Source organism: Heptranchias perlo, chromosome 30, assembly GCF_035084215.1.
Source record: "Heptranchias perlo isolate sHepPer1 chromosome 30, sHepPer1.hap1, whole genome shotgun sequence".
Lineage (NCBI taxonomy): Eukaryota > Metazoa > Chordata > Chondrichthyes > Hexanchiformes > Hexanchidae > Heptranchias > Heptranchias perlo.
Window position 1 is genome coordinate 409,219 of NC_090354.1, and position 27,026 is coordinate 436,244.

Below are 27,026 nucleotides of genomic sequence, written 5' to 3' on the forward strand. Positions count from 1 at the left end.
CATACGAGCCAGGACTGTTCATCAACAGGAAGGGCTATCACTCCATCAACACTCAGCTCATCTGTGACCACCGCAAGAGATTCCTTCACGTGTGCGCCAGATACCCTGGCAGCTGCCACGATTCCTTCATCCTCCGGGAGTCCAACATCCCGCCCCTCTTCCACGCGCCGAACACCCGCAAGGGCTGGCTCCTCGGGGACAAGGGATATCTCCTGCACACATGGCTCATGACACCTCTGAGGAATCCCATCACCAAGCAACAGTGTCGATATAACGACAGCCACATCGCTACTAGGTCTACAATTGAGCATGTTATAGAGCTGCTCAAGATGCACTTCAGGTGCCTTGATCATTCTGGGGGAACGCTTCAATACGCGCCACACAGAGTGGGACACATTATAGTCGTCTGTTGTGCCCTGCACAACATGGCACAACAGAGAGGGGTGCCGCTGGAGGAGGCCCCATCCACATCTGCCACCCATATTGAAGAGGAGGAGGAGGACGAGCAACCCATGGGCAGAACAGCGGCTCACCTGGCTGCTCATGAGGCCGGGGAGTCACTGATCTGTGAACGGCTCTCCTATCATCAGACAGTGTGAAGAGTCCAGTCCTCACCACCTGGACAAAGGAGCGGCCACACTGGCCCCCTCTCCCACCCCCTGCACAAAATAGTTGTGCAACTACACATAGACCCACTGTAGAGTGACCCAATGGGTGGCATCAAGTGTGGGTGTTCATGATGAACCTCATGAAAGGGACTTATTACACAAGCCAGTCAAGAATGGCCAAGACTTGGCGGTAGTGGTGACAATAACAATATTTAATGAGCCATTAACAAAAATCAAATATAAATAAAAAATATGACAAAGCGTCAAACACCATTGTGCATCCCCTTTGTGCTCACAAAACCTTCGCCTTACGCTCCCACTACTCCTACGTGGTGCTTCCCCTGTGGCTGCAGCAGATGTAGTGGCAGGTTGCTCTTGTTCGTGCCCTGACCCATTAGATGTTTTGGGCCTATACCCTCTGGGTTTCGGTGCCCGTGAGAGCCCCTCCAAAGACTGCTCCACCTGCACCTGCGTAGAGGCACACTCGACCACCTGGAAGGGAGGCAGCATTGTGGGTATTGATTGAGAGGGGGGCAATGGGTGAGACGTGGGAGCGCTTTGAGTAGCGTCCCCACTTCCATGTCCCCTTTCGCCATCATCCCTCCCCTGGGCCAGGCCCACATCATTCCTACCACTCTGCTGGACGACAGTTTGGAGGACATGTGTGAAGCCTTATAAGGCCAATGCCAGTGTATCTGCCTGCCTGTTTAAGGCGGCAGAAAGTTGCTCACCCTGAGTCCGAAGGGCCGTTGTCAGGGCCTCAGTGGACTCATTTGTGAGCCGTGCTTGAAGCTCGATGGAGCTAGCCTTCCCTCCATTGCAGGCATTCCTGCACTTACCCGCGACACTATCTCGGTGATGCCCTCACGTCCCTGTGACACTATCTCAGAGATTCCCTCCTGTACCTGTGTCACCATTCCACTCATGCAGGAATTGGACTCCTCCATCCTCTGCATGATTGTGGAGAGTGCGCATGGCACCTGTTCCAGCACCTCGCAAATGTGCTGCTGCCCCTCGATCATTCTCCTTTTAAAGGATGGCCCCCAGCGTTTAGCATCTGTGTCCAGCTGAGCAGAGCCTGGAGAAGAGAGCTCCCACTGAGGCGGACTCTCCACAGCTGCCCTTGCCACCAGTGTCTGCTCGTGCTCACATGTGCGTGGTGACTCACCATGTGCGACCCCAAGTGTGAGTATCTGCGCTGGTGGATGGCTCGCTCAGATGTGACGGTGCCCCCTCAGAGGCCGGCAGATCCTCTGAGGAATCACCCTCCGCTGTCACAGCAGTCACTGAAAGCCTTGTAAGAGAACAGAAGGCAATATTAAGCATGATGACAGATGTTGAGGTGCTGAAGATGGCAAGGCATGTTAACATCATTTGCTATTGTGAGTGCTGAATCATAAAGTTCCATCACCAGCCGTTTGTCGGCTGGCAGTCTCGGCGTCTGCGGCGGACAGACACTCGAGGGTGCGGCTCGCTTCAAAAGCCTCCTGCTCTGCGTCTGTGAGGACCACCTGATGTTGTGGCCCCCCTCCGGTCTTTGCCCTCTCCCATGCAGGTAAGTTGAGGATGAGCTTTGAGTGGGTGTGAGGAGTGATGTGATCGAGTAGTGTTGGCAGTGCAGAAGGAGGTGTGGGGTGGGGCCGGTGATGTGGAAGATGGAGTGTAGGAGAATGAGTAAGTGTACTCACTTTGGCTGACCTAGTTAGGTCATTGAAGCGCTTCCTGCACTGTATCCAGGTGCAGGAGACGTTGCTGCTGCTGGTGACCTCCTCTGCCACCTCGAGACAGGCCTTCTTGGTGGCAGAGGCAGGCCACTTCCTCCCGTCCGCAGGGTAGAAAATCTCCCTCCTCCTCCTCACCCCATCCAGTAGGACCTGGAGTGAGGAATCATTAAATCTGGGAGCAGCCTTTCCCCTGGTCTGCTCCATGCTGCACTTTTGATTGGTTGCTGCAGGAGCAGCATTGGAGGACTGTCCCTTTAAATAGAGCTCCTCCAGCTGATAGCCTGTGATGCAGGTGCGCAGTCCCCCCGCTGCATAGGTTGACGATGGGAAACCCGGAAGCCACGATCGCGTGGGGAACGGATGGATTTCACTGGGCAGGTTACCCACACGCCCAGTCGCCCTCCCCCGTTGCCATCCCGCCTTCCTGGTAATATCGGGGCCTTTGTGTCCAGCTCACAACGTACTTTTCCACCTATCTTTGTATCATCAGCAAATTTGGCCACAGTACACTTGCTTCCATCATCCAAGTCATTGATATATATTGTAAATAGCTGAGGCCCCAGCACTGAGCCCTGCGGCACCCCACTAGTTACAGATCGCCATCCTGAAAATGACCCTTTTATCCCGACTCTCTGTTTTCTGTTAGTTAGCCAATCCTCTATCCATGCCAGTATATTACCTCCAACACCATGAGCTCTTATCTTGTGTAGTAACCTTTTATGTGGCACCTTATCGAATGCCTTTTGGAAATCCAAATATACTGTATCCATTGGTTCCCCTTTATCCACCCAGCCCGTTACTTCCTCAAAGAACTCTAATTAGTTTGTCAGACATGATTTCCCCTTCATAAAACCATGTTGACTCTCCTTGATCGTATTATGAGTCTCCGAATGTCCTGCTACTACTTCCCTAATAATGGATTCTAGCATTTTCCCACTGAGAGATGTTAGGCTAACTGGTCTATAGTTACCTGCTTTCTGTCTCACTCCCTTCTTGAATCGGGGTGTTACATTTGCAATTTTCCAATCCGCTGGGACCTTTCCAGAATCTAGTGAATTCTGGAAGATTACAACCAATGCATCCACTATCTCTGTAGCCACTTCTTTTAAGATTCTTGGATGCAAGCCATCAGGTCCAGGGGACTTGTCAGCCTTTAGACCCATTAGTTTATCTAGTACTTTTTCTCCAGTGATAGTGATTGTTTTTAGTTCCTCATCTCTCCTTTGCCCCTTGATTTTCTACTATTATTGGTATGTTATTAGTGTCTTCTACTGTGAAGACAGATACAAAATATCTGTTCAATTCCTCTGCCATTTCCTTGTTTTCCATTATTATTTCCCCAGTCTCATCCTCTAAGGGACCTATACTTACTTTAGCTACCCTTTAGCCAGAGGTCGTGGTCCATATCGGTACCAACGACATAGGTAAAAAGAGGGATGAGGTCCTGCAAGCAGAATATAAGGAGATAGGAAATAAGTTAAAAAGCAGGACCTCAAGGGTAGTAATCTCAGGATTACTCCCAGTGCCACGTGCTAGTGAGTATAGGAATAGGAGAATAGACCAGATGAATGCATGGCCGAAGGTTTGGTGCAGGAGGAGGGATTTAGATTCCTGAGGAATTGGGACCGATTCTGGGGAAGGTGGGACCTGTACAAGCCAGACGGGTTGCACCTCAACAGGTCCGGGACTAATATCCTTGCAGGGGTGTTTGCTCGTGCTGTTGGGGAGGGTTTAAACTAGAGTGGCAGGGGGATGGGAACCTGAGCGGGGAGTCAGAAGAGAGTAAAGTTGAAAGCAGCGAGAGGGGAGGACCCAAGGGATATTTACAATACAAATAGTTGTTCAAGAACAAGTGAAAGGGAAAAGCGTAGAGCAGCAGAAAGAAAGTGTACTTTAGGCACTACAGATAAAGTGAAAACTAGAAGGTGTAAAGCGATTAACCCAGCATCAAAGCTGAAGGTCAGGCTAGGGTGAGTGGCCCAACTAAGAGTTCTATATACAAATGCACGGAGTATAAGGAATAAATTAAATGAACTACAGGCACAAATTCAAATTGGAGGGTATGACATGATAGCTATTACTGAGACATGGCTGCAGGATGGTCAAGATTGGGAACTAATTATACCAGGTTATAAGGTCTACAGGAGAGATAGGGAAAATGGAAGAGGGGGAGGAGTAGCCTTAATGATTAGAGATGAAATCACTTCAATGATAAAGGAGGATGTAACGAGGGGTAAGCAGCCAACAGAGACCTTTTGGGTTGAATTGAGAAATAGGAAAGGATCTAAGACTATAGTGGGAGTTGTATATAGGAGCCCTGGCAGCAGCTCTGAAGTGCTAGATTGTATAAATGCAGAGATTAGACAAGCGTGTAAGAAAGGCATAGTGGTCTTAATGGGGGACTTTAACCTTCACATTGATTGGGAATAGCAGACTAGCAACTGTCGTAAAGGTAGTGAATTTCTTGAGTGTGTCCGGGATAGTTTTCTACAGCAGTATGTCCTAGAGGCAACAAGGGGGCGTGCCATACTAGATTTAGTAATGAGAAATGAACCAGATTTAGTTAACGGCTTAACTGTGCGTGAACATCTCTCCAATAGTGATCATAACATGATCGAGTTCAAGGTAGTGTTTGAAAGGGAAAAAAGTGAATCAGCTGCTAAGATTCTAGACTTGGGTAAGGCCGACTTCAATGGGATGAGACAGAGACTGTCCACAGTAAACTGGGCAAATCTGTTAATGGGTAAAACGACTGATGATCAGTGGGAAATGTTTAAAGAAACATTTAACGTGATGCAGAATCGGTTTATACCCCTGAGGGGCTAAGAACTTTACTTGCCAAAAGAAACAGCCATGGACAACTAAAGAGGTAAGGGACAGTATAAGACATAAGGAAAGGGCATACAAAAAGGCAAAAAATGGCACAGATCCTGGCGAATGGGAAAGATACAAAGATCAACAAAGGGTCACAAAACAGATGGTAAGAGCTACAAAAAGAGAGTATGAAAAGAAACTTGCAAGGGATATCAAAACCAATACAAAGAACTTTTATAGTTATATTAGGAAAAAGAGGGTGGTCAGGAGCAGTGTTGGCCCCTTAAAAACTGAAAGTGGGGATACTGTCATTGACAATGGGGAAATGGCGGACATGTTGAACAAATACTTTGCGTCAGTATTTACAGTAGAAAAAGAGGATAGCATGCCGGAAATCCCAAGAAAACTAATATTGAATCGGGGACAGGGACTCGATAAAATTAACATAAGTAAAGCAACAGTAATGAAGAAAATAATAGCACTGAAGAGTGACAAATCCCCAGGACCAGATGGTTTCCATCCCAGGGTTTTAAAGGAAGTAGGTGAGCACATTGCGGATGCCCTAACTATAATCTTTCAAAGTTCTCTAGATTCAGGAACTGTCCCTCTCGATTGGAAAATTGCACGTCACTCCGCTTTTTAAGAAAGGAGAGAGAGGGAAACCGGGGAATTATAGACCAGTTAGCCTAACATCTGTTGTGGGGAAAATGCTGGAGTCTATAATTAAGGATAGGGTGACTGAACACCTCGAGAGTTTTCAGTTAATCAGAGAGAGCCAGCATGGATTTGTGAAAGGTAGGTCATGCCTGACAAACCTGATTGAATTTTTTGAAGAGGTGACTAAAGTAGTGGTCAGGGGAATGTCAATGGATGTTATTTATATGGACTTCCAGAAGGCATTTGATAAGGTCCCACATAAGAGACTGTTAGCTAAGATAGAAACCCATGGAATCGAGGGAAAAGTACAGACTTGGTTAGGAAGTTGGCTGAGTGAAAGGCGACAGAGAGTAGGGATAATGGGTAGGTACTCACATTGGCAGGATGTGACTAGTGGAGTCCCGCAGGGATCTGTCTTGGGGCCTCAATTATTCACAATATTTATTAACGACTTAGATGAAGGCATAGAAAGTCTCATATCTAAGTTTGCCGATGACACAAAGATTGGTGGCATTGTAAGCAGTGTAGATGAAAACATAAAATTACAAAGGGATATTGATAGATTAGGTGAATGGGCAAAACTGTGACAAATGGAATTCAATATAGGCAAATGTGAGGTCATCCACTTTGGACCAAAAAAGGATAGAACAGGGTACTTTCTAAATGGTAAAAAGTTAAAAACAGTGGATGTCCAAAGGGACTTAGGGGTTCAGGTACATAGATCATTGAAGTATCATGAACAGGTGCAGAAAATAATCAAGAAGGCTAATGGAATGCTGGCCTTTATATCTAGAGGACTAGAGTACAAGGGGGCAGAAGTTATGCTGCAGCTATACAAAACCCTGGTTAGACCGCACCTGGAGTACTGTGAGCAGTTCTGGGCACCGCACCTTCGGAACGACATATTGGCCTTGGAGGGAGTGCAGCGTAGGTTTACTAGAATGATACCCGGACTTCAAGGGTTAAGTTACGAGGAGAGATTACACAAATTGGGGTTGTATTCTCCAGAGTTTCGAAGGTTAAGGGGTGATCTGATCGAAGTTTAAAAGATATTAAGGGGAACAGATAGGGTGGATAGAGAGAAACTATTTCCGCTGGTTGGGGATTCTAGGAGTAGGGGGCACAGTCTAAAAATTAGAGCCAGACCTTTCAGGAGCGAGATTAGAAAACATTTCTACACACAAAGGGTGGTAGAAGTTTGGAACTCTCCTCCGCAAACGGCAATTGATACTAGCTCAATTGCTAAATTTAAATGTGAGATAGATAGCTTTTTGGCAACCAAAGGTATTAAGGGATATGGGCCAAAGGCAGGTATATGGAGTTAGATCACAGATCAGCCATGATCTTATCAAATGGCGGAGCAGGCTCGAGGGGCTGAATGGCCTACTCCTGTTCCTATATTCCTACTCTCTTCCTTTTTATATACTTGTATATAAAAAGGAAGAGAGTAGGAATATAGGAATATAGGGTCGCTCACTGTGTAACTGTACAGAGTCACTGTTTATTCAGGGTAAGGGTCGCTCACTGTGTAACTGTACAGAGTCACTGTTTATTCAGGGTAAGGGTCGCTCACTGTGTAACTGTACAGAGTCACTGTTTATTCAGGGTAAGGGTCACTCACTGTGTAACTGTACAGAGTCACTGTTTATTCAGGGTAAGGGTCACTCACTGTGTAACTGTACAGAGTGACTGTTTATTCAGGGTAAGGGTCACTCACTGTGTAACTGTACAGAGTGACTGTTTATTCAGGGTAAGGGTCACTCACTGTGTAACTGTACAGAGTCACTGTATATTCAGAGTAAGGGTCACTCACTGTGTAACTGTACAGAGTCACTGTATATTCAGAGTAAGGGTCACTCACTGTGTAACCAGAGCGGCGGCGGACCTGATCGGGAGCAGAGGAGAGAGACCGAGAGCAGGGTTAAAAGAGCGGCGGCCCGAGGCCCGAGACCAGAGCGGTGGGGGACCTGAACGGATCAAAAGCAACAACAGAAAACCAAGGAGTGACGTCACAGGACAGCAGGTAAGTGATTGGTTGGTGAGTATTACTGTTTTTTTTCTTCTCTAAATTCGGGCATTGGTTTAAACTAAGATCTGGGAAACTAAGCAGCTTTTATAGCAGGTAGATTTTTTTTAGTGAACCTAGGTCCCTAGTATAGTTAACATTTTCAAATTTCAACGTAATTTAAAGGGGGTAACTAAGCTAAGGCAAGTCATGGCAGCAGACCTCGCACCCGTGATTTGCCCCTCCTGCAAGATGTGGGAAGTCATGGACACTACCAGTGTCCCTGCCGACCATGTGTGCAGGAAGTGTGTCCACCTGCAGCTACTGACCGATCGTATCTCGGAGCTGGAGCTGCGGGTGGACTCACTGTGGAGCATCCGCGATGCAGAGAAACTCGTGGATAGCATGTTTAGCGAGTTGGTCACACCGCAGGTAAAGGCAGTACAGGCAGGAAGTGAATGGGTGACCACCAGGAAGAGTAAGAGGTGCAGGCAGGTAGTGCAGGGGTCCCCTGTGGCCATTCCCCTCTTAAACAGGTATACCGTTTTGGATACTGTTGTGGGAGATGGCTCACCAGGGGAAGGTGGCAGCGGCCAGGTTCATGGCACTGTGGCTGGCTCTGCTGCACAGGAGGGCAGGAAAAAGAGTGGCAGAGCTATAGTGATAGGGGACTCGATTGTAAGGGGAATAGACAGGCGTTTCTGCGGACGCAACCGAGACTCCAGGATGGTATGTTGCCTCCCTGGTGCAAGGGTCAGGGATGTCTCGGAGCGGCTGCAGAACATTCTGGAGGGGGAGGGTGACCAGCCAGTTGTCGTGGTGCATATAGGTACCAACGATATAGGTAAAAAACGGGATGAGGTCCTACAAGCTGAATTTAGGGAGTTAGGAGTTAAAGTAAAAAGTAGGACCTCAAAGGTAGTAATCTCAGGATTGCTACCAGTGCCACGGGCTAGTCAGAGTAGGAATGACAGGATAGCTAGGATGAATACATGGCTTGAGAGATGGTGCAAGAGGGAGGGATTCAAATTCCTGGGCCATTGGAACCGGTTCTGGGGGAGGTGGGACCAGTACAAATTGGACGGTCTGCATCTGGGCAGGACTGGAACCAATGTCCTAGGGGGAGTGTTTGCTAGTGCTGTTGGGGAGGGTTTAAACTAAAGTGGCAGGGGGATGGGAATCGATGCAGGAAGTCAGTGGGAAGTAAAGTGGTGACAGAAACAAAAGGCAGTAAGGGAGAGTGTACAAAACATGACCGGACAGATGGTCTGAGAAAGCAGGGCAAAGACCAAGGGAAGTCTAGATTAAACTGCATTTATTTCAATGCAAGAAGTCTGATGGGCAAGGCAGATGAACTCAGGGCATGGATGGGCACATGGGACTGGGATGTTATAGCTATTACTGAAACATGGCTAAGGGAGGGGCAGGACTGGCAGCTAAATATTCCAGGGTACAGATGCTATAGGAAAGATAGAGCAGAAGGTAAGAGAGGAGGGGGAGTTGCGTTCTTGATTAGGGAGAACATCACGGCAGTAGTGAGAGGGGATATATCCGAGGGTTCGCCCACTGAGTCTATATGGGTAGAACTGAAAAATAAGAAGGGAGAGATCACGTTGATAGGTTTGTACTACAGACCCCCAAATAGTCAACGGGAAATTGAGGAGCAAATATGTAAGGAGATTACAGACAGCTGCAAGAAAAATAGGGTGGTAATAGTAGGGGACTTTAACTTTCCCAACATTGACTGGGACAGCCATAGCATTAGGGGCTTGGATGGAGAGAAATTTGTTGAGTGTATTCAGGAGGAATTTCTCATTCAGTATGTGGATGGCCCGACTAGAGAGGGGGCAAAACTTGATCTCCTCTTGGGAAATAAGGAAGGGCAGGTGACAGAAGTGTTAGTGAGGGATCACTTTGGGACCAGTGATCATAATTCCATTAGTTTTAAGATAGCTATGGAGAAGGATAGGTCTGGCCCAAAAGGTAAAATTCTAAATTGGGAAAGGCCAATTTTGATGGTATTAGACAGGAACTTTCAGAAGTTGATTGGGAGAGTCTGTTGGCAGGCAAAGGGACGTCTGGTAAGTGGGAGTCCTTCAAAAATGTGTTAACCAGGGTTCAGGGTAAGCACATTCCTTATAAAGTGAAGGGCAAGGCTGGTAGAAGTAGGGAACCTTGGATGACTCGGGAGATTGAGGCCCTAGTCAGAAAGAAGAAGGAGGCATATGACATGCATAGGCAGCTGGGATCAAGTGGATCCCTTGAAGAGTATAGAGATTGCCGGAGTAGAGTTAAGAGAGAAATCAGGAGGGCAAAAAGGGGACATGAGATTGCTTTGGCAGATAAGGCAAAGGTGAATCCAAAGAGCTTCTACAAATACATAAAGGGCAAAAGAGTAACTAGGGAGAAAGTAGGGCCTCTGAAGGATCAACAAGGTCATCTATGTGCGGAACCACAAGAGATGGGTGAGATCCTGAATGAATATTTTGCATCGGTATTTACGGTTGAGAAAGGCATGGATGTTAGGGAACTTGGGGAAATAAATAGTGATGTCTTGAGGAGTGTACATATTACAGAGAGGGAGGTGCTGGAAGTCTTAACGCGCATCAAGGTAGATAAATCTCCGGGACCTGATGAAATGTATCCCAGGACGTTATGGGAGGTTAGGGAGGAAATTGCGGGTCCCCTAGCAGAGATATTTGAATCATCCACCGCTACAGGTGAGGTGCCTGAAGATTGGAGGGTAGCAAATGTTGTGCCTTTGTTTAAGAAGGGCGGCAAGGGAAAGCCTGGGAACTACAGACCGGTGAGCCTGACATCTGTAGTGGGTAAGTTGTTAGAGGGTATTCTGAGGGACAGGATCTACAGGCATTTGGAGAGGCAGGGACTAATTAGGAACAGTCAGCATGGTTTTGTGAGAGGAAAATCATGTCTCACGAATTTGATTGAGTTTTTTGAAGGGGTAACCAAGAAGATAGATGAGGGCTGTGCAGTAGACGTGGTCTACATGGACTTTAGCAAAGCCTTTGACAAGGTACCGCATGGTAGGTTGTTACATAAGGTTAAATCCCACGGGATCCAAGGTGAGGTAGCCAATTGGATACAACATTGCTTGACGACAGAAGACAGAGTGTGGGTGTAGAGGGTTGTTTTTCAAATTGGAGGCCTGTGACCAGCGGTGTGCCTCAGGGATCGGTGCTGGGTCCGCTGTTATTTGTTATTTATATTAATGATTTGGATGAGAATTTAGGAGGCATGGTTAGTAAGTTTGCAGATGACACCAAGATTGGTGGCATTGTGGACAGTGAAGAAGGTTATCTAGGATTGCAACGGGATCTTGATAAATTGGGCCAGTGGGCCGATGAATGGCAGATGGAGTTTAATTTAGATAAATGTGAGGTGATGCATTTTGGTAGATCGAATCGGGCCAGGACCTACTCCGTTAATGGTAGGGCGTTGGGGAGAGTTATAGAACAAAGAGATCTAGGAGTACAGGTTCATAGCTCCTTGAAAGTGGAGTCACAGGTGGATAGGGTGGTGAAGAAGGCATTCAGCTTGCTTGGTTTCATTGGTCAGAACATTGAATACAGGAGTTGGGATGTCTTGTTGAAGTTGTACAAGACATTAGTTAGGCCACACTTGGAATACTGTGTACAGTTCTGGTCACCCTATTATAGAAAGGATATTATTAAACGAGAAAGAGTGCAGAAAAGATTTACTAGGATGCTGCCGGGACTTGATGGTTTGACTTATAGGGAGAGGTTAGATAGACTGGGACTTTTTTCCCTGGAGAGTAGGAGGTTGAGGGGTGATCTTATACAAGTCTATAAAATAATGAGGGGCATAGATAAGGTAGATAGTCAAAATCTTTTCCCAAAGGTAGGGGAGTCTATAACGAGGGGACATAGATTTAAGGTGAGAGGGGAGAGATACAAAAGGGTCCAGAGGGGCAATTTTTTCACTCAAAGGGTGGTGAGTGTCTGGAACGAGCTGCCAGAGGCAGTAGTAGAGGCGGGTACAATTTTGTCTTTTAAAAAGCATTTGGACAGTTACATGGGTAAGATGGGTATAGAGGGATATGGGCCAAGTGCAGGCAATTGGGACTAGCTTAGTGGTATAAACTGGGCGACATGGACATGTTGGGCCGAAGGGCCTGTTTCCATGTTGTAAACTTCTATGATTCTAACTGTACAGAGTTACTGTTTATTCAGGGTAAGGGTCACTCACTGTGTAACTGTACAGAGTCACTGTTTATTCAGGGTGAGGGTCACTCACTGTGTAACTGTACAGAGTCACTGTATATTCAGAGTAAGGGTCACTCACTGTGTAACTGTACAGAGTCACTGTATATTCAGAGTAAGGGTCACTCACTGTGTAACTGTACAGAGTCACTGTATATTCAGAGTAAGGGTCACTCACTGTGTAACTGTACAGAGTCACTGTTTATTCAGGGTAAGGGTCACTCACTGTGTAACTGTACAGAGTCACTGTTGATTCAGGGTAACTCAGGGAGCTGAGAGAAACATGTCTAGGGTTGGGTGTGTGAGCCCAAGGGGCCATTCCCATATCTGCCTGGGTGTGTAATTTTGCCAATGTCTCACTGATTTCTTGGTCCTGGCTCCTCTGTGTCTCTGATTCAGTTTCATCTTCCATCTTGCCTCCATTGAGTCCTCAAAACAATGGATTATATTCACCTTTCTCTGGTATAATATGCAACAAGAGAACTTTTAATTAATGTCACTGTTTTAGATTTTCAAGTGTCGGGGCCATGGTTGGATGAGGAACCTCACATGCTCTGGTTTCTGGTACTATCTGTCACTAGGGATCGAATGTTCTGAAACTTTTACCTGTTTCCTTGTAGGTGCAATTGTCAGGCCAGAGGACAGAGCAGAGACTGGTGAGAACCAATGTGCCCAGACGCTTGGCATTCAGCTCATTGTTGGTGTAATAATCCAGCGAATTCTGCGTCAGGACAAACCAGTGCTTCCGAACCCTCAGCCAAGGCATCCTCACACTGCTCTGTAACTCTTTAAACAGCCAGCCTAGCAACAAAAGAGAGACATCAATCAATCAACGTCCTTTACTGCGGAAATCTGCATCATCAGCTCTTTACACAAATTAGTCTCGTAATATCAGGAAACATAGTAGTAACAATACAAAGTGCATCTGGGGTTCAGACTCTGGGACTGGGGTTCAGTCTCTGGGACTGGGGCTCAGACTCTGGGACTGGGGTTCAGTCTCTGGGTTTGGGGCTCAGTCTCTGGGCTTGGGGCTCAGTCTCTGGGTTTGGGGCTCAGTCTCTGGGTTTGGGGCTCAGTCTCTGGGTTTGGGGCTCAGTCTCTCGGTTTGGGGCTCAGTCTCTCGGTTTGGGGCTCAGTCTCTGGGTTTGGGGCTCAGTCTCTGGGTTTGGGGCTCAGTCTCTGGGTTTGGGGTTCAGACTCTGGGATTGGGGCTCAGTATCTGGGCCTGGGGCTCAGTCTCTGGGTTTGGGGCTCAGTATCTGGGACTGGGGTTCAGTCTCTGGGTTTGGGGTTCAGTATCTGGGACTGGGGCTCAGTCTCTGGGACTGGGGTTCAGTATCTGGGTTTGGGGCTCACACTCTGGGACTGGGGTTCAGTCTCTGGGTTTGGGGTTCAGTCTCTGGGTTTGGGGTTCAGTCTCTGGGTTTGGGGTTCAGTCTCTGGGTTTGGGGTTCAGTCTCTGGGTCTGTGTTCTGTCTCCAATCAGGGAACAGTGAATCCTCAAAAAAAAGTCATCCCCTTTTTCTGTGCCCCCCATCTCTCCCGATAACGCTGACTAGAATGAAAGAATAATACAGGACAGAAGGAGCCCAATTGGCTCATCGAGCCTTTGAAAGAGATATCCAATTAGTCCCGTTCCCTTGCTTTATCCCCATAACCCTACAAATTCTCGCTGTGAATAGAAAAGTAAAAGAAATAGGAGCAGGAGTGGGCCATTCAGCCCCTCGATCCTGCTCCGCCATTCAATCAGATCATGGCTGATCTTCGACTTCAACTCCACTTTCCCGTCCAATCCCCATATCCCTTGATTCCCCTAGAGTCCAAAAATCTATCGATCTCAGCCTTGAATATACTCAACGACTCAGCATCCACAGTCCTCTGGGGTAGAGAATTCCAAAGATTCACAATCCTCTGAGTGAAGAAATTCCTTCTCATCTTTAACTAACCTGATAGAGTTTTTTGATGAGGTAACAGAGAGGGTTGATGAGGGTAATGTAGTTGATGTGGTGTATATGGACTTTCAAAAGGTGTTTGATAAAGTGCCACATAGTAGGCTTATCCTCAAGATTGGAGCCCATGGAATAAAGGAGGCAGTAGCAACATGGATACAGAATTGGCTAAATAACAGGAAACAGAGAGTAGTGGTGAACATTGTTTTTTGTACTGGAGGGAGGTGTTCAGTGGTGTTCCCCAGGGGTCAGTGCTGGGATGCTTTTTTTGATATAAATTAATGACTTGGACTTGGGTGTACACGGCACAATTTCAAAATTTGCAAATGACTCAAAACTTGGAAGGGTAGTAAACAGCGAGGAAAATAGGATAGACTTCAAGAGGATATTGACAGGCTGGTGGCATGGGCGGACACGTAGCAGATGAAATTTAGCGCAGAGAAATGCGAAGTGATACATTTCGGTAGGAAGAACGAGGAGAGGCAAAATAAACTAGAGGGCACAACTCTAAAAGGGGTACAGGAACAGAGAGATCTGGGGGTATATGTGCACAAATCGTTGAAGGTGGCAGGGCAGGTTGAGAAAGCGGATAAAAAAGCATACGGGATCCTGGGCTTTATAAATAGAGGCAATACAGTACAGAGGTATAGAGGTCACGATAAACCTTTATAAAACACTGGTTCGGCCACAACTGGAGTATTGTGTCCAGTTCTGGGCACCGCACTTTAGGAAAGATGTGAAGGCCTTAGAGAGGGTGCAGAAGAGATTTACTAGAATGATTCCAGGGATGAGGGACTTTAGTTCCGTGGATAGACTGGAGAAGCTGGGGTTGTTCTCCTTGGAACAGAGACGGTTGTGAGGAGATTTGATCGAGGTATTCAAAATTATGAAGGGTCCAGACAGAGTAGATAGAGAGAAACTGTTCCCATTGGCGAAAGGGTCAAGAACCAGAGGATATAGATTTAAAGTGATTGGCAAAAGAACCAGAGGTGACATGAGGAAAAACTTTTTACACAGCGAGTGGTTAGGATCTGGAATGCACTGCCCGAGGGGGTGGTGGAGGCAGATTCAATCATGGCCTTCAAAAGGGAACTGGATAAATACTTGAAAGGAAAAAAATTGCAGGGCTACAGGGATAGGGCGGGGGAGTGGGACTAGCTGGATTGCTCTTGCATAGAGCCGGTGCAGACTCGATGGGCCGAATGGCCTCCTTCCATGCAGTAACCCTTCTATAATTCTATGATTCTATCTGAGTCTTAAATGTCCGACCCCTTATCCTGAGACTATGCCCCCTAATTCTAGACCTACCAGCCAGGGGAAACAATCTCTCAGCATCTACCCTGTCATGCCCCTCAGAATCTTGTACGTTTCAATGATATCAGCTCTCATTCTTCTAAACTCTAGAGAGTATAAGAACATAAGGAATAGGAGCAGGAGTAGGCCAATCGGCCCTTCGAGCCTGCTCCGCCATTCAATAAGATCATGGCTGATCTGATCCTAACCTCAAATCTAAATTCATGTCCAATTTCCTGCCCGTTCCCCGTAACCCCTAATTCCCTTTACTTCTAGGAAACTGTCTATTTCTGTTTTAAATTTATTTAATGATGTAGCTCCCACAGCTTCCTGGGGCAGAAAATTCCACAGACCTACTACCCTCTGAGTGAAGAAGTTTCTCCTCATCTCAGTTTTGAAAGAGCAGCCCCTTATTCTAAGATTATGCCCCCTAGTTCTAGTTTCACCCATCCTTGGGAACATCCTTACCGCATCCACCCGAACAAACCCCTTCACAATCTTATATGTTTCAATAAGATCGCCTCTCATTCTTCTGAACTCCAATGAGTAGAGTCACAATCTACTCAACCTCTCCTCATATGTCCACCCCCTCATCCCTGGGATTAGCCGAGTGAACCTTCTTTTGTATGTCTTTTCTTAAGTATGGACACCAAAACTGTATGCATAGGCCCATTCTACTCAATACAAATGCAAGTCACCCTCCAGTAAACAGTTATTCTACACAAATGAGCCTAGACAGTGAATGTCCACGCACCTGCACTTTTAAGCAATTTTTCCTCTCCTTGATCTGGCGATTGGTGAGACCAATGGTGGTGATGCAGCACAGACTGGATTAAACCAAACAGCTTCTAATCTGTTTGGCTCAGCACCACTCCAGACTCTGTATTACACTTTTTAAGGAAGTGGTAACAGGGCACTTAGAAAATCATAATATGATTAGGCAGAGTCAATATGGTTTTTTGAAAGGGAAGTCATGTTTGACAAATTTATTAGAGTTTTTTGAGGATGTAACTAGCAGGGTAGATAAAGGGGAACCAGTGGATGTCGTATATTTGGATTTTCAAAAGGCATTCGATAAGGTGCCACATAAAAGGTTGTTACACAAGATAAGGGCTCATGGGATTGGGGGTACATAGGAAACATAGGAACACAGGAACAGAAGTAGGCCATTCAGCCCCTCATGTCTGCTCCGCCATTTGATAAGATCATTGCTGATCTGTGATCTAGCTCCATATACCTGCATTTGGCCCATATCCCTTAATACCATTGAAACATATAAGATTCTGAGGGGGCTTGACAGGGTAGATGCTGAGAGATTGTTTCCCCTGGCTGGACAGTCTAGAACTAGGGGTCATAGTCTCAGGATAAGGGTCGGCCATTTAAGACTGAGATAAGGAGGAATTTCTTCACTCAGAGGGTTGTGAATCTTTGGAATTCTCTACCCCAGAGGGCTGTGGATGCTGAGTCATTGAATATATTCAAGGTTGAGATAGAAAGATTTTTGGACTCTAGGGGAATCAATGGAAATGGAGATCAGGAAGAAAAGTGGAGTTGAGGTCGAAGACCAGCCATGATCTCACTGAATGACGGAGTGGGCTCAAGGGAGCCATATGGCCTACTCCTGCTCCTATTTCTTCTGTTCTTATGTTCTTATATATATATATCTATATCGGGAACTGCAGTTTAATATTAATATTAAATGAAATTGAGATATTTTTGTGGGAATCCCACTGGTCACTCGTTCTTTCTGGCTCACTTGATTCTAATAGCCCGAGAAAAGACTTCAATAATTCATCATGGAACGAAACTCCAGGAGTATTGGAGAGTAAAACAGACTCATTCTTGTTGGGTTTCGGTCTCCGGGTGACATCACGACGTTTTGAAGTGGAATTGTGGTTATCGTGTTTCCCAGTTCCTGGGACTTAGTGACCAGACAATGTCTGTGTTCAGATTAGAGAGAACAGCAGCGTTCTTTCTAATGACAGGGTGTGCAGACTACATCAAACAGATACTGGGTGACCATTAAGAACTCAAAATTATCATTTAAAATTACCCTTACTGTATTAAAAATAGTCGCCCTGCGGACTATAAATAACATCCTGCAGATGCTGATATGCTGGGAAAGAGACTGGGACTGAGCTTCAGGCAACAGTTACTGCAAGTGCATGAGGGCCCCCCGTGTCATACTGAGCTACCCAGACTCCAGGCTGCATTCAATCCCATCCCGGCCCAATTAGCAGATCTCAGCCAAGGCTCTAATGGGGCCTACAATTGGCCGCAAAACCCCGAGCACAGGAGAGGGGGAGAATTAGCCCGCATTCCTGCTCCTGATCCCTCTTCAGGAGTCTGTATATTGGGGGAGAAAAGGATCGGACGAGCTCCCCCTGTTAAATTGGGGGAGATACTGGAGAAAGCTCAGTGCCATGGAACCTCTACCCCAGTGAGCGTCAGCACCTTCCGGAGGTAGGGACGGAAGAAAATTGGAAAAGCATTAAATTTGCATTGACATGCGGAGTGTGTCGGGCGGTGTGTGCTGGGCGGGGTGTGCCGGGCGGTGTGTGCCAGGCGGTGTGTGTCGGGCGGTGTGTGCTGGGCGGGGTGTGCCGGGCGGGGTGTGCCGGGCGGTGTGTGCTGGGCGGGGTGTGCCGGGCGGGGTGTGCCGGGCGGGGTGTGTCAGGCAGTGTGTGCCGGGCGGTGTGTGCCAGGCGGTGTGTGCCGGGCGGGGTGTGTCAGGCAGTGTGTGCCAGGCGGGGTGTGCCGGGCGGTGTGTGTCGGGCGGTGTGTGCCAGGCGGTGTGTGCCGGGCGGGGTGTGCCGGGCGGGGTGTGTCAGGCTGTGTGTGCCAGGCGGGGTGTGCCGGGCGGTGTGTGTCGGGCGGTGTGTGCCAGGCGGTGTGTGCCAGGCGGTGTGTGCCGGGTGGTGTGTGCCAGGCGGTGTGTGTCGGGTGGATTGTGCCGGGCGGTGTGTGTCGGGCGGTGTGTGTCAGGTGGTGTGTGTCGGGTGGATTGTGCCAGGCGGTGTGTGCCGGGCGGTGTGTGTCAGGTGGTGTGTGCCGGGCGGGGTGTGTCAGGCAGTGTGTGCCAGGCGGTGTGTGTCGGGCGGGGTGTGCCGGGCGGGGTGTGCCGGGCGGGGTGTGTCAGGCAGTGTGTGCCAGGCGGGGTGTGCCGGGCGGTGTGTGTCGAGCGGTGTGTGCCAGGCGGTGTGTGCCAGGCGGGGTGTGCCGGGCGGGGTGTGCCGGGCGGGGTGTGCCGGGCGGGGTGTGTCAGGCGGTGTGTGCCAGGCGGGGTGTGCCGGGCGGGGTGTGTCAGGCAGTGTGTGCCAGGCGGGGTGTGCTGGGCGGTGTGTGTCAGGTGGTGTGTGTAGGGCGGGGTGTGCCGGGCGGGGTGTGTCAGGCGGTGTGTGTCGGGTGGATTGTGCCGGGCGGTGTGTGTCGGGTGGTGTGTGTCCGGTGGATTGTGCCGGGCGGTGTGTGTCGGGCGGTGTGTGCCAGGCGGTGTGTGCCGGGCGGTGTGTGCCAGGCGGTGTGTGCCGGGCGGTGTGTGTCGGGTGGTGTGTGTCGGGTGGATTGTGCCGGGCAGTGAGTGCCGGGCGGTGTGTGCCGGGCGGTGTGTGCCGGGCGGTGTGTGTCGGGCGGTGTGTGCCGGGCGGTGTGTGCCGGGCGGGGTGTGCCGGGCGGGGTGTGCCGGGCGGGGTGTGCCGGGCGGTGTGTGCCGGGCGGTGTGTGCCGGGCGGTGTGTGTCGGGCGGTGTATGCCGGGCGGTGTGTGTCGGGCGGTGTGTGCCGGGCGGTGTGTGCCGGGCGGTGTGTGCCGGGCGGTGTGTGCCGGGCGGGGTGTGCCGGGCGGTGTGTGCCGGGCGGGGTGTGCCGGGCGGGGTGTGCCGGGCGGTGTGTGCCGGGCGGTGTGTGCCGGGCGGTGTGTGCCGGGCGGTGTGTGTCGGGCGGTGTGTGCCGGGCGGTGTGTGCCGGGCGGTGTGTGCCGGGCGGTGTGTGCCGGGCGGTGTGTGCCGGGCGGTGTGTGCCGGGCGGTGTGTGCCGGGCGGGGTGTGTCGGGCGGTGTGTGTCGGGCGGTGTGTGTCGGGCGGTGTGTCGGGCGGGGTGTGCCGAGTGGTGTGTGCCGGGCGGTGTGTGCCGGGCGGGGTGTGTCGGGCGGTGTGTGTCGGGCGGTGTGTGTCGGGCGGTGTGTCGGGCGGGGTGTGCCGGGTGGTGTGTGCCGGGCGGTGTGTGCCAGGCGGATGCCAGTCTCATTCCTCCAGGTGTTACTAAGCCAACCTGTGATCCTTGAATGGATCACTGGTGCCTCCCCCAAAAGGTACGTTTTTGGGTTGTTTTGTACAGGAAGGACCCTCTTGGCCCCACAGAAATCTTCCAGCCCAGAATCCAGTCCCGCCCCACCCCTGCTGACTGCTCGAAAGTAGCTGGCCGATGCTCGTGAACAGGCTACAAGCTACAACCCGTTTGGACCAACTCACCAAAACAATGTTAATGGGATGCGAACCTGAAAGTTGTCTCCCCCACTGTTATTTAAGGGGGGGGGAGGGAAATTTAACTGGGAGTGAGCTTCAGGTGAAGGGGGGGGCAAATGTCAAACCTGCCCAATATCATCAGTTTGAGGCTGGGGTTATTTTAATTCATGACCTCATTTCCATCCCATCGCCAGCTGCCCAAAACAGGCAGAAAGAATCAGCTGACTAGGCTTCAGGCAGAATCGGGGGCCAAATTGGGAGGGGCAGGGTGGTGTCGGAATCTGGGTGGTGGAATCGGGGTGGGGGGTGCGGAATCAGGGGGCAGTTCGATGGTGAGGAGCTTCAGGCAGCAGAGGCCCAAAAATCATCCTGCTCCTGGCCCCAGGGATGTTTATAACTCACTTTGGATAACTTCCTCTCAGTCGGCCATTAAAATGCCATTGAGGGCCGATTTGGCACTGAAGACCCAGTTAAGATGGGTGTGGGCGCGAATCAGGCAGGAACGGGCAGGAAGTCTTTGCACAGCCATTTTAACCACATGCCTGCCCGTTCCTGGGGATTAAAATTGCTCCCAAGATGTTTGCTTCACACAATTGTGAGCGAGGCTTTGGGTCACATTGTCTAAAGGAACCACAGTAAGTGCAACCCAGATTCAGAAAATGGAAACTGACCGCACATCCCATCGCTGCGAGTCTGTAACTGACCGCACATGACTGTTGCATTTTATGGAGGGCCCATCCTCTCCCCTCCCTGAATCATGACAGCTTCAATCTGCAAACAAAACACATCCTTCTGTACAAAAAAATCCCAGACAATTTATTTAATGGAAACTCAGAAGTGAATAATGCTGTCACTTCTTTCCAGGTTTAGCGAGCAGTAAATATCAGCTCAGATATCAGTTTATCTACCAGCCCTCTCACCCTGTATGATGATCTCCTCGTCCATGGCAGTCGCTGCTTTTCTTTTGGCTTTTTCTATGATCAGGCTCCATATTTCCTCTGGAACCTCTTCTGGTCTGAAACAAAACTTTCAATCGTCAGAACGGCTGGAATGAAACACTGACCAGTAACACAAACAATTTAACTACCAATAGAACACTGACCAGTGTAACACGGCCAGTATAACTAGCAATAGAATACTGAGCACCAATACAGTCAGTATAACTAACAATATAATACTGACCAGTAATGTAGACAATTTAACTACCAATAGAATATTGAGCATCAATACAGTCAGTATAACTAGCAATAGAATACTGACCAGTAACACAGTCAATTTCAAAATTTGCATACAACACCAAATTGGGGGGTGTAGTTAATGCAAAGGAAGAATGTGTCAAAATGCAAGAGGGCATTAATAAACTTACAGAATGGGCAAATGAATTTAAATATAGACAAGTGTGAGGTGGTGAATTTCGGTAGGAAGAATAAGGAGGCCACACACTGCTTGGATAATAAGAGTCTAAACTGGATAGAGGAGCAGAGGGATCTGGGGGTACAGATATAAAAATCACTAAAAGTAGCGATGCAGATTAATTAGGCCATAAAAAGGCAAATCAAGCACTGAGGTTCATTTCTAGAGGGATAGAATTATTAAATTTGAATAGAACCTTGGTTTGACCACTTGGACTACTGTGAACAGTTCTGGTCTCCATATTATAAAAATGATATAGAGGCACAGAAGAAGGTGCAAAAAAGATTTACAAGGATGATACCAGAACTGAGAGGATAAAAGGGGGGGCTGGGGCGGGGGCTCTTTTCTCTAGAAAAGAGAAGGCTGAGGGGGTGACCTGATAGAGGTCTTTAAGATAATGAAAGGGTTCGATAGGGTAGACGTAGAGAAAATGTTTCCACTTGTGGGAGACCCAGAACCAGGGGCCATAATTATGAAATAGTCGCTAATAAATCCAATATGGAATTCAGGAGAAACTTCTTTACTCAGAGAGTGGTTAGAATGTGGAACTCGTACCACAAGGAGTGGTTGAGGCGAATAACATAGATGGATTTAAGGGGAAGCTCGATAAACACATGAGGGAGAAAGGAATAGAAGGAGATGCTGATAGGGTGAGATGAAGTAGGGAGGGAGGAGGCTCGTGTGGGGCATAAACACCGGCATAGACCAGTTGGGCCGAATGGCCTGTTTCTGTGCAGTAGTTTTGATGTAACTCGATGTAATTTAATTAGCAATAGAATATTAAGCATTAATACGGTCAGTATCACTAGCAATTGTATACTGATCAGCAACACAGTCAATTTAACTAGCAATAGAATACTGAGCACGAATACAGTCAGTATAACTAGCAATAGAATACTGAGCACTAATACAGTCAGTATAACTAGCAATAGAATACTGAGCACTAATACAGTCAGTATAACTAGCAATAGAATACTGAGCACTAATACAGTCAGTATAACTAGCAATAGAATACTGAGCACTAATACAGTCAGTATAACTAGCAATAGAATACTGAGCACAAATACAGTCAGTATAACTAGCAATAGAATACTGAGCACAAATACAGTCAGTATAACTAGCAATAGAATACTGACCAGTAACACAATCAATACATCCAGCAATAGATCAGGAAGTAGAATCAGTATGGATGGAGATAAGAAATAACAAGGAGCTGAAAACACTGGGGGGAGTAGTTTATCGGCACCATAACAGTAGCTATACTGTTGGACAGAGTATTAATAAAAAAACAATGGAGCTTGTAACAAGGGTAATGCAATAATCATGGGGGACTTTAATCTTCATATAGACTGGGCAAACAAATTGGCAAAGGTCATTTGGAGGAAGAGTTCATGGAATGCATTCGAGACAGTTTCCTAGAACAATACGTCATGGAACCAGCCAGGGAACAGGCTATTTTATATCTTGTCTTGTGTAATAATCTCATAGTAAGGGATCCTCTGGGGAAAAGCGATCATAATTTGATAGAATTTCACATTGAGTTAGCGAGTGACATACTTAAGTCCGAAACTAGAGTCTAAAACTTAAATAAAGCCAATTACATAGGTATGAGGGGAGGGTTGGCTAAGGTTGATTGGGAAATTAGATTAAAGGGTATGACTGTCGGTAAACAATGGCAAACATTTAAAGAAATATTTCAAAATTCTCAACAAATATAAATTCTATTGAGAAATAAAAACTCCATGGGAAAAGTGATCCATCCGTGGCTAATAAAAGAAGTTAAGGATAGTATAAGATTAAAAGAAGAGACTTATAACGTTGTAAAGAATAGTAGTAAGCCTGGGGATTGGGAGAGTTTTAGAAACCAGCAAAGGATGACCAAAAAATTGATCGAAAGGGAGAATATAGAATATGAAAGTAAATTAGCAAGAAATATAAAAACAGATTGTAACAGCTTTTACAAGTATGTAAAAAGGAAGAGAGTAGTGAAAGTAAACGTTGGTCCCTTAGAGGCTGAGACAGGAGAAATTATAATGGGGAATCAGGAAATGGCAGAGACGTGAAACAAATATTTTGTGTCTGTTCACAGGAGAAGGTACAAAAAGCAAACCAGAAATAGTGGGGAAACAAGGGGCTAATGAGAGTGAGGAACTTAAAGTAATTAATATCAGTAGAGAAAAAGTACTGGAGAAACTAATGGAACTAAAAGCCGATAAATCCCCGGGGCCTAATGGCCCACATCCTAGGGTTCTAAAAGAGGTGGCTGCAGAGATAGTGGATGCATTGGTTGTGATCTTCCAGAATTCTAGAATGGATTGGAAAGTAGCAAATATAACCCCGCTATTCAAGAAAGGAGGGAGAGAGAAAACTGGGAACTACAGGCCAGTTAGCCTGATATCAGTCGTCAGGAAAATGCTGGAATCTATTATTAAGGAAGTGGTAACAGGGCACTTAGAACATCATAATATAATTAGGCAGAGTCAACATGGCTTTATGAAAGGGAAATCGTGTTTGACTAATCTATTGGAGTTTGTTGAGGATGTAACTAGCAGGGTAGATAAAGAGGAACCAGTGGATGTAGTATATTTGGATTTTCAAAAGGCATTCGATAAGATGCCACATAAAAGGTTGTTACACAAGATAAGGGCTCATGGCGTTGGGGTAATATATTACCATGGATAGAGGATTGGTTAATGGACAGAAAACAGAGAGTAGGAATAAACCGGTCATTTTCAGGTTGGCAGGCTGTAACTAATGGAGTGCCATAAGGATCGGTGCTTGGGCCTCAGCTATTTACAATCTATATTAATGACTTAGATGTAGGGACCGAGTGTAATGTATCCAAGTTTGCTGATCATACAAAAATGGGTGTGAGGTTTTTCACTTTGGTAGGAAGAATAGAAAAACAGAATATTTTTTAAATGGTGAGAAACCATTAAATGTTGGTGTCCAGAGAGATTTGGGTGTCCTCATACAAGAAACACAAAAAATTAACATGCAGGTACAGCAGGCAATTAGGAAGGCAAATGGCATGTTGGCGTTTATTGCAAGGGGGTTGGAGTACAAGAGTAAGGAAGTCTTACTACAATTGTACCAGGGCTTTGCTGAGACCTCACCTGGAGTACTGCGTACAGTTTTGGTCTCCTTATCTAAGGAAGGATATACTTGCCCTAGAGGCGGTGCAACAAAGGTTCACTAGATTGATTCCTGGGATGAGAGGGTTGCTCTATGAGGCGAGGTTGAGTAGAATGGGCCTATACTCTGGAGTTTAGAAGAATGAGAAGTGATCTAATTGAAACATATAAGAATATGAGAGGGCTTGACAGGGTAGATGCTGAGAGGTTGTTTCCCCGGCTGGAGAATCTAAAACTAGGGGGCACAGTCTGAGGATAAGGGGGTCAGCCATTTAGGACTGAGATGAGGAGGAATTTCTTCTCTCAGAGGGTTCCTTGGAATCCTTGGAATTCTCTACCCCAGAGGGCTGTGATGATAGACCATTGAGTATATCACAGCTGAGATAGATAGATTTTCGGACTCTAGGGGAATCAAGGGATATGGGGATCGGGCAGGAAAGTGGAGTTGAGGTCGAAGATCAGCCATGATCTGATTGAATGGTGGAACAGGCTCGAGGGGCTGTATGGCCTACTCCTGCTCCTATTTCTTATGTTCTTAAAACTGTGGCAGATGGATTTCAACGTAGGTAAGTTTTTTTTAATTATTCGTTCACGGGATGTGGGCGCCAAGGCTTCTTCGACAGCACCTCCCAAACCCGCGACCTCTACCACCTAGAAGGACAAGAGCAGCAGGCGCATGGGAACAACACCACCTGCATGTTCCCCTCCAAGTCACACACCATCCCGACTTGGAAATATATCGCCGTTCCTTCATTGTCGCTGGGTCAAAATCCTGGAACTCCCTTCCTAACAGCACTGTGGGAGAACCGTCACCACACGGACTGCAGCGGTTCAAGAAGGCGGCTCACCACCACCTTCTCGAGGGCAACTAGGGATGGGCAATAAATGCCGGCCTCGCCAGCGACGCCCATATCCCGTGAACGAATAAAAAAAAAAAAAATTTATTGCCCATCCCTAATTGCCCTCGAGAAGGTGGTGGTGAGCCGCCGCATTGAACCGCTGTAGTCCGTGTGGTGACGGTTCTCCCACAGTGCTGTTAGGAAGGGAGTTCCAGGATTTTGACCCAGCGACAATGAAGTGTGAGGTAATCTATTTTGGACCAAAAAAGGATCGATCCGAGCAACTTTTAAATAGTGAAAAGCTATGAACAGTGGAGGACCAAACAGATTTAATGGTCCATGTTCACAGATCATTAAAATGTAGTGGTCAGGTACAAAAAATAATCAAATAGCCCAATGGAATGTTAGCCTTTATATCTAGAAGCCTAGAATATAAAGGGGAGGAAGTTTTGCTACAGCCATACAAAGCCCTGGTTCGACCACATCTGGAATACTATGTACAGTTCTGGGCACCGCACCGTAGAAAGGATATATTGAACTTGGAACGAGTGCAGTGCAGATTCACCAGAATGTTCCAAGGGTTAAATTATGAGCAGAGATTACATAAACTAGGCTTGTATTCCCTAGAATATAGATGGTTAAGGGGTGATTTGATTCAGGTTTTTAGGATTTTGAAAAAAATTGATAGGGTAGATAGAGAGAATCTTTTTCCACTGGTGGGGGAATCTAGGACAAGAGGACTTAACCTTAAAATCAGAGCCAGGCCATTCAGGAGAGAAGTTAGAATCATAGAATCATAGAAAATAGGAGCAAGAGTAGGCCATTCGGCCCTTCGGGCCTGCTCCACCATTCAAAATGATCATGGCTGATCGTCTAACTCAGTACCCTGTTCCCGCTTTTTCCCCATATCCCTTGATCCCTTTAGCATTAAGAAATATATCTATCTCCTTCTTGAATACATCTAATGACTTGGCCTCCACTGTCTTCTGTGGTACAGAATTCCACAGGTTCACCACCCTCTGAGTGAAGAAATTTCTCCTCATCTCGGTTCTAAATGGCATTCCCCGTATCCTGAGACTGTGATCCCTCGTTCTGGACTCCCCAGCCATCGGGAACATCCTCCCTGCATCTAGTCTGTCTAGTCCTGTTAGAATTTTATATGTTTCGATGAGATCACATCTCATTCTTCTAAACTCCAGTGAATATAGGCCTAGTCGACCCAATCAGTAATACTAGCAATATAACTAGCAATAGAACACTGACCAGTAACACAGTCAATATAACCAGTAATAGAATCCTGACCAGTAACACTATATGTATAATTAGCAATAGAATACTGATCAGAAATATTAGTGATGTAACCAACAATAGAATACTGATCAGTAATATTAGTGATGTAACCAACAATAGAATACTGATCAGTAATATTAGTGATGTAACCAACAATAGAATACTGATCAGTAATATTAGTGATGTAACCAACAATAGAATACTGATCAGTAATATTAGTGATGTAACCAACAATAGAATACTGATCAGTAATATTAGTGATGTAACCAACAATAGAATACTGATCAGTAATATTAGTGATGTAACCAACAATAGAATACTGATCAGTAATATTAGTGATGTAACCAACAATAGAATACTTACCCCAATAACACTAGCAATAAAACCCTGTCCAGCAAGATAGACACAGAAACATAGAAAATAGGAGCAGGAGTAGGCCATTCGGCCCTTCGAGCCTGCTCCCCCATTCAATATGATCATGGCTGATCCTCTATCTCAATACCATATTCCCGCTCTTTCCCCATACCCCTTGATGCCTTTCGGGTCTAGAAATCTATCTAGCTCCTTCTTAAATATATTCAGTGACTTGGCCTCCAC

At 47.1% G+C, this 27,026-nt stretch overlaps 1 protein-coding gene across 4 annotated transcripts in view; it reads right to left on the minus strand.

Moving 5' to 3' along the window:
• plekhh3 (pleckstrin homology, MyTH4 and FERM domain containing H3) overlaps nt 1-27,026 on the minus strand; it is a 71,036-nt gene that overhangs the window by 37,654 nt on the left and 6,356 nt on the right. For all 4 annotated transcript variants that reach the window (XR_010958043.1, XM_067969299.1, XM_067969298.1 and 1 more), the window contains 2 exons: nt 20,674-20,768; nt 12,656-12,850 (listed from right to left, as the gene is read on the minus strand). Coding sequence is in view for 3 of the 4 variants with exons in the window: in XM_067969299.1 (XP_067825400.1) it covers nt 12,656-12,850; nt 20,674-20,768 (290 nt within the window). In the remaining variant the exon portion in view is untranslated. The remainder of the gene's footprint in view (nt 1-12,655; nt 12,851-20,673; nt 20,769-27,026) is intronic.